General features: G+C 41.8%; 2 protein-coding genes across 3 annotated transcripts in view; both read right to left on the bottom strand.

Annotated features, from left to right (window-relative positions):
* Positions 1 to 6479, bottom strand: part of LOC107741553 (cysteine-rich protein 2-binding protein-like) — a 9511-nt gene extending 3032 nt beyond the window's left edge. Inside the window, exons 1-7 of the mRNA XM_016554312.1 lie at positions 6476 to 6479; positions 6275 to 6396; positions 4945 to 5099; positions 4325 to 4506; positions 3007 to 3426; positions 780 to 1360; positions 563 to 696 (exon numbers count right to left, since the gene is read on the bottom strand). Of these exons, the coding sequence (XP_016409798.1) occupies positions 563 to 696; positions 780 to 1360; positions 3007 to 3426; positions 4325 to 4506; positions 4945 to 5099; positions 6275 to 6396; positions 6476 to 6479 (1598 nt within the window). The remainder of the gene's footprint in view (positions 1 to 562; positions 697 to 779; positions 1361 to 3006; positions 3427 to 4324; positions 4507 to 4944; positions 5100 to 6274; positions 6397 to 6475) is intronic.
* The window catches only part of pet117 (PET117 cytochrome c oxidase chaperone), a 6277-nt gene continuing 5033 nt past the window's right edge, over positions 6445 to 7688 (bottom strand). Inside the window, exon 2 of one of the 2 annotated variants that reach the window (XM_016554279.1) lies at positions 6445 to 6829. In XM_016554279.1, the coding sequence (XP_016409765.1) occupies positions 6528 to 6821 (294 nt within the window). In that variant the 5' untranslated portion in view covers positions 6822 to 6829 and the 3' untranslated portion in view covers positions 6445 to 6527. The remainder of the gene's footprint in view (positions 6830 to 7688) is intronic. The other variant, XM_016554280.1, reaches the window with a different exon arrangement.

Genomic DNA, 7688 nt, shown 5'->3' with positions numbered 1-7688 from the left:
TATGTTTACGCGGCGCGATGCAACGCAACGCATAAAAAGACAGTATAATCCGTAATTATGTCCCCACTGGATGCAACAAATGCCTCGTTTATAATGGGTTTTAATGTTTTTGTCTCGTCGCTCCGGGACGCGGTATCACAATATGGTAAGGGACGTAACATTTCCGCCACACGCTTGAGGTATTCGGCCAATCACAACACACTGGATAGCTGGCCAATCAGAGCACACCTCGTTTTTTCAGATCGATGAGCTTTGGACGTCGTTTGGAAAATCGACGCGTTTCAGAAAGGCGGGGCATAGAGGAGAAACAATAATGTACAGTATGTGGAAAATAATGTGTTTTTTTAACCTTAAACCGCATAAACACATTTCATTACACCAAATACACAAAATAATGTTCTTTTTAGCAACATCATATGACCCCTTTAACACTATTTTGTCCTTTCATCTCAACTCTTATTTCAAAAGAGCAAAAATCAAATCTAGTTTTCCACCATGCATCAAATCCCAACAGCTTGTAATGGTAAGAAATTAAGTTTGCGTAAATGTTCAGAATGTGTACCTGATGTACGGCTTGAGCACTCTGGACGTGTAGGGACTCTTGATGGTCTGATCCATGCAGGCATCAGAACCCATTAGCCTGTGCCAGAACGACACTGTGTGCTGATAAAACCCTTTCCTTATGGTCACTGTTGACTGAGGAACAAAACAAGACTTTATTGATTTTCTCAACAGAAGTTACAACACGTACTGAAGCTACATGTTTTCTTCTGGCTCACCTGAAAGCGATCAAGTATTCGAAGGTCCTGGCTGGTGGTTCTGTATTTCTCCTCTTCGCTTGTCCTGTGGCTGGCCAAACCCCCTTGTGCCCCGTACACCCCCCCCACCAGACTGAGCGTAGCGCTCACGGCCTGATCCACATCCAGCAGGGGGAGCCCTCGCTCTCTTTTCGCCTGTCGCACGAGTAGCTTGCGATGCAGTCTTTTGGCCTGTGGCGTGATGGCCAGCGCTTGTGGACACGCCTCTAGCCTGTGGAGCAGCAAACGCTCCTCGTAAAGGCTGATGAACGTGTAGCGCGGGGTGGGCAAAGATACGCAGCCCTCGCCCTTATCTTGAAGAACCTTCCTCCGCTCAATCCCACGCCCCCGTCCTGCTGGCAACAAGCCTTCATCCTGGCCATCGTCTTCCTCACCTTCTCTACCCCGCTCTTCGTCTTCACTCTCCAGTTCTTGTTTGATCAGCTCTGCTGGACGTATCTTTTTCCTGACCATGATGGTGCCAGTAGCCAAAGGCATGCTGGGAGGGGGAATATACTCCATTCCAGGGTCGATAACGCCCTCGGCGTCCAATTCTTCATCGTCTGATGGAAAGTAACACAATGTATACAGCCAATAAACAAGATGCTGTGACAAAAGCCTAACAGCTTTTCTGTTCATTACCAAATATGAATAAACTATCAATATATAAAACTATAAAAATAGGAGTGGTTGGTAGGGTGTTACTAGGTGTAACAAAAGGGGCTTTTGCACTGCGTAGTTCTAAGAACTTAGTTCTAGGAACTAAACAGCAGGGTCGTTTTCCTGGTTACATTCACACCGGCAGCAGGAACTCTGAAGCGTCCAATAGCAATGTCTTTATGCGTGGCATTTACAAACATTTACAACCGGTGAAGGCAGGACACCGTGATCTGAGCTGTTTTTGTTGTGTGTCGTCGGTTTCGTGATAACAGAGATTGAGTGTAAACATTAAATTTACGCGATTAAAAGAGCATGAAAATCTGACTAAATCTCCTATGACAACTTTCAGTGTTACATATCATTGAGGGTGAGAAAAGAACACAACGCTGCAGACAACAGGTAGCTAAATGCTGTTATCGCTGTTTTCCATGTTTGTGGAGTAAATATTTTTACACAACTTTTTAAAAATGCCGGGTAGCCGTTGTTTCGTATGTGTTTGGCCAATCAGCGTACACTTACGTCACTGATAGTTTCTATAGAACTGTTTTAGACCCTACTCTGAAGTAGGAGCTAATTTAGTTCCCCCAAATAGAGTTCCTAGAACTAAAACCATTCCTAGTTCCTATGGTGCAAACACACCAAAAAACGGGAGCTTCCACAATTAGTTCCAGGAAACTATGAAAAGGTTCCTCCGGTGCGAAAGCCCCTAAAGGTGTTCTGGTTGGGTGCAAGGGCTTTACTAGGGAATTATGGGTGGTTACAAGGGCATTTCTAGGGTGCTCTGGGTGGTTGTTAGGATGTTGCTAGGTGGTTGCTAGGCTGCTCTGGGTTGTCATCAATAGGATGTTGCTATGTGGTTGCCAGGGTGTTTTGTGTGGTTGTTAGGGTGTACCGGATGGCCGTTAAATGATGTAACTTTGTGGTTGCTCGAATGTTCCGCATGGTTATTAGAATGTTGCCAGGGTGTTCTGGGTGTTTGTTAGGATGTTGCTGTGTGATTGTTACAGTGTTCTGGATGGTCATCAATAGGATGTTGCTATGTGGTTGCCAGGGTGTTTTGTGTGGTTAGGATGTACTGAATGATCATGTACTGAATGTTCTAATGTGGTTGCTCAAGTGTTTTGAGTGGCTGTTAAAATGTTGCCAGGGTGTTTTGTGTGGTTATTTAAATTCATGTTTATGCATTTGGCAATTGCTTTTAATCAGAGCAACTTTGAATTCACGGTATGCATTTTGTCAGTTTTGAGATGTTAGAATCTTGCCAGGATGTTCCGAGTAGTTTGTACGGATGTAGCTATTTGGTCGCTAGGGTGTTCTGGGTGGTTCTTAGAATTTTGCTATGTGATTGCCATCTGGGGCTAGTTGCATAAACTCTTAACATAGTGGCTTTATGCAACTGACCCCTGGTGTATAGATACAGACCCTCGGGGTAAGTCTATGGCATCTTTTCGCCCATTTTAGCATCTATCAAGTGGAAAGTCTAAGTCTGATTGCCTAGAAAAGTGACCATTAGTAGGTGTTTGGTCAGTTACCAAGTGCAGCATCTCACCGTGGAAAAGAGCCTGAGGGGGCATGACATCTGGGATGAGATCGGCCTCTGACAGCAGACTGGGCGTAGCAGAGTGTGAGGCGGGCGTTCCAGGGGCGGAGAAGTCGGGCGAAGGGGAGGGGGAGGGAGAGGTGAGCGGGGTTCTGTCAGAGGAGCTGAGAGAGGAAAAGTCAATGACTTCACCCTTCTCCAGATACGGCTCTGACCGCCGCACACGATTGCCCAGTTTGACAGGTGTGGACGAGGCACTGTGGTCTAGAAACCCGGCCGCCTCCTTCTGCGCACGCCGGATCTCTTTAGCTTCCTGTGTTCGGGAACGTTTTTCTTTCAGCTGTATGGCGTTCTCCACTGGGTTCCGACTTCCACGCTTCCTCAAACCCTCCACAGTGATTATGGGGTCCAGGGACGGCTTTGACACAGCTGGATAAACAACATGTAGATCCAAAAATGTTATATTTACATTTAAAATTAAGGAAAAATACCGCAGTACAAAAATTATATTTAATCCCTGATACCAATAAGCCAATAGGCCATTTTTAACTTAAATGTAAGAGGCTTCTGGTTTCATCCGCTAACAGTCATTAGGTATACAAAAATAAAATTGCAAACTGTTATTCAATATCATATAATTTTTATGTATTATCATAATCATAAACACACTGGTTTGTATCGCAAATGGTTTTACTGCACTTTGTTATTCTTCTAGTTATTTAACTATAATGGCTAATGAAACTAATATCTCGCACATTCACAGAAAATGGCTTACTTTCACATTGGAAAATAAGGTGAATACTACTATATTTCTATTTCATCTAAATAAATGTAAAATAATCACAGGATTTAAACACTACAGTTTTTTTTATTTTAAGATCTGCTACAAATTACAACTACTACAAATTACATTAATAAAGTAATAATGAATTAATAAAAAAAAGTTTTTAATATTAACTTCACGTACGATACCAATATGGTACTAATATATTTTTCAGCTTTACATTTACAGTCAGCATGAAATTTAAATTCTCCCTTTCTATGTTATTGTGAATGATTCATCCATGATTTTTGACATTTTTAACCTTGTAATTTTAAATCAAAAAGTCCGGCAAAATGACAGACCTCCAATAATATAGTCTGCTTAAACCCTGTCCCTTTCTTACAAATAACTGTTTGTCACAATACGGAAAAAATGATCTGTCGGTACTTCTGTTACGTTGCGACTTCATCATAATTTTTTTTAATATAACCTTTATCAGTTGACCACTATTCAAAACATGCCAAACCTAGGGGGGGCGTTCATTCTAATGTAAAATACTACTACCTTTGGCTTTAAGTGAAGCTGCAGAGCTTTTCTCCCCCTCGGGCCGTAGAGTAGGTGGCCGATTCTGGACTAGCTTCCACCAGCCAGGTTCTCCGAACTCCTGTGCTCCTGAACGGAAAAACGTTGGGCTGCCGACAGACAAACATCCTGCCACGGTGCTCCACCATGTGGACGTCTTCTTCCTGAGAGTGTATAATCATAAGACATACTTATTAACATACTTATTGGCAGCGGCTATTTGCACTAAGTGTAAATAGCGATAGAGGCTTTTTACACCAAGTGCAAATAGCAATAGATTCTATTTACACTTAAGTGTAAATAGCAATTAGATCCTATTTAAACTAAGTGAAAATACCATATTTTCTTAGCGATGGATGCTATTTACAAATAGCAATGGATTCTGTTTACACTATGTTAAAATAGCAGTATTTTTTAGCGATATGCTATATTACTTAATGCAAATAGTGGCAATTATCTACACCTCAGTATTGTAGTACATTATAAAACAGTATGCAATAATAACGTATTGAGTGTACTATTCAAAACATGCCAAACCTAGGGGGGGCGTTCATTCTAATGTAAAATACTACTACCTTTGGCTTTAAGTGAAGCTGCAGAGCTTTTCTCCCCCTCGGGCCGTAGAGTAGGTGGCCGATTCTGGACTAGCTTCCACCAGCCAGGTTCTCCGAACTCCTGTGCTCCTGAACGGAAAAACGTTGGGCTGCCGACAGACAAACATCCTGCCACGGTGCTCCACCATGTGGACGTCTTCTTCCTGAGAGTGTATAATCATAAGACATACTTATTAACATACTTATTGGCAGCGGCTATTTGCACTAAGTGTAAATAGCGATAGAGGCTTTTTACACCAAGTGCAAATAGCAATAGATTCTATTTACACTTAAGTGTAAATAGCAATTAGATCCTATTTAAACTAAGTGAAAATACCATATTTTCTTAGCGATGGATGCTATTTACAAATAGCAATGGATTCTGTTTACACTATGTTAAAATAGCAGTATTTTTTAGCGATATGCTATATTACTTAATGCAAATAGTGGCAATTATCTACACCTCAGTATTGTAGTACATTATAAAACAGTATGCAATAATAACGTATTGAGTGTAAATTATAATTTTAATTCAAATTATTAAATGGATGCCACCTTATTTAGACAATAAAGCCCTCCCTACACCTACCCTAACCCTACCAAACACTTTATTTTCAACTTTTTGATTTATTTCCTTTATTTTTATTGAAAATAAATGCCTTTCTGATGGGATATGAGATTTGAAAGGGAGGGGGAAAAAAGTTTGGCAAAAGGCGAGTTCGAACCTGGGTCGATTGTGTCAAAATGATAGCGGTACGCGCTTTACATCTACGCCACTGGAGCTGATGATTGACAGCTGTCTTTTGTAGTGTTGACTAGTCCAAATACACGTTGGTGGGTGGAGTAAGTGTAAACAGCCTCTGCCAACAAGGTGGACTATTTGCACTTAGTGTAAATAGACACTCTGATACTTATTTGCCTTTTATAATCACTTTATAGTGATTCTAAAGCAAAATATAAGGTTTGTGATACACTTTTGATACTCAGTCTCACCTAGAACCAAGCAGGAATGTCCAGTGCCGACTAATAAATGCACATATATCTTCCTTCCATCTGAAGTAACCTTGTCGTCCGGTGCCCTCTAAAGACAGGTTATACATGGCCAACATCACCACCTATAAGCATAAAATCAAACAATTTAGAGACTCTTTCTTTTTTGCCAGAATACAGAATCACGTGTCATGACTCTTTATTTGGATATTATGAGATTTTTCCATTTTGTAATGCTGTTTGTAAAGCAGATTATCTTCAAGGACCGATGCTGACATTTTCTTTTAGGCAGCTTTGTCTAGCTAACTAAATATAGTTTCATTTCTTTTAATTGTTCCAGATTAAATACCTGCTGCCAGGTCAGCCTCATCCTCTCAAAACTCTCCTTCCTGTCTTCGGCGCAGTCCGAGCAGGTGAACTTGAAAAAGTTGTCTCCTTTCAAATAGCTTGGCTGCTCTCCACGTAGCTGGGCTGAACCATACAAGGAGAAAGAAAAGAAAGCCAGCTCTGAGACTAAGCACGTTTTCAGACCAGTCTTTATTGAGTGAACACATTCATCACAAGTTAGACATCACATCTTAATCTGGTCACATGAGGGCGTATCAGACGTGCCATCCCCTGTCATTGGTCTTCTCACCAGCTGGGATCCACTTGTGGCACTTGTCACAGTAGAACGACATATCCTCGTTCCAGCTTCCTTCTCCGTCTTCCCCGACGTCGCTGTTCAGAGAGTCTCCACTCTGGTCGTGAGACAGATCCACAGACGCCTGGTCCTCTGATTCCACAATGAGGAGAGTTTCTCCCTCCACCTCGCCCTCCTCCAGACCCTCAGAGGCTGACGTGCACATGGTCTCCTCATCCTGTGCCGCAAGTCCTCTCTGGTCCCCACTGTCCATTTTTCAATCTAAGAGATAAGAGGAAGCGATTAGATCCAGGGACAACAAGGACTGGGGCCAGTGTGAATGACTCTCAGCATGCTCTTGCCAATTTAAACCATTCAACCGCAGTAAGATGCGAAAGAGAACTGAATTCAGTATTTTCGCACAGCCTGAGATGTGCTGTGCTACAGTAGAATGCTTCTCTACAGTAAGCCAAAAAGTAAGTCTGGATTCATCGTATTTTAAAAACAGTAAGCAAAAAATACTCAGATAACCAAATACTTCTGTTGAGATTTTGAAGTGTGTATTCGATGGACACTTTAATATCCCATGAGGCCACTGGAGAGGATTCATGAAGGCAGTGAATCAATGCAACTGAGGCTGGTAGGTCACGTGACTGTGACAACATGGCGGATGTAGTACACCTGAATTTCTTTCATACTTCCCATATTCAATTCATACTATATGTGACCCTGGACCACAAAACCAGTCAATAAGGGTCAATTTTTTGAAATTCAGATTTATACATCATCTGAAAGCTGAATAAATAAGCTAATATTTGGCCGAGATACAATCAAGTTTTTTTCTAGGCTTGATTATGTTTATGGGGTGCAGTCTAACATGTGTTCATGCTTCGGTTTTTAAAAAAACACATTCTTTTTCACATAATTTACCTTTATTCTTCACCGCTCTGTCCCTACTCTGATAAATGCGCTGATCATTTCCTGCTTTTATGAAGCCCCTCCCTCAGAAATACACGATGGACTCTGATTGGTTAGCTGGTCCAGTGTGTTGTGATTGGCTCAACCGTCTCTAGTGCGCGTCTAAGCGTCCCGCCCCTCAACATAGCGGCATGTGCTCCGGTTGTATTGTAAACAATGGCGT

The sequence above is a fragment of the Sinocyclocheilus rhinocerous genome, unplaced genomic scaffold (assembly GCF_001515625.1).
Source record: "Sinocyclocheilus rhinocerous isolate Xijiao unplaced genomic scaffold, SAMN03320098_v1.1 scaffold556, whole genome shotgun sequence".
Taxonomy (NCBI): Eukaryota; Metazoa; Chordata; class Actinopteri; order Cypriniformes; family Cyprinidae; genus Sinocyclocheilus; species Sinocyclocheilus rhinocerous.
This window is presented reverse-complemented; position numbering and strand designations above follow the sequence as displayed.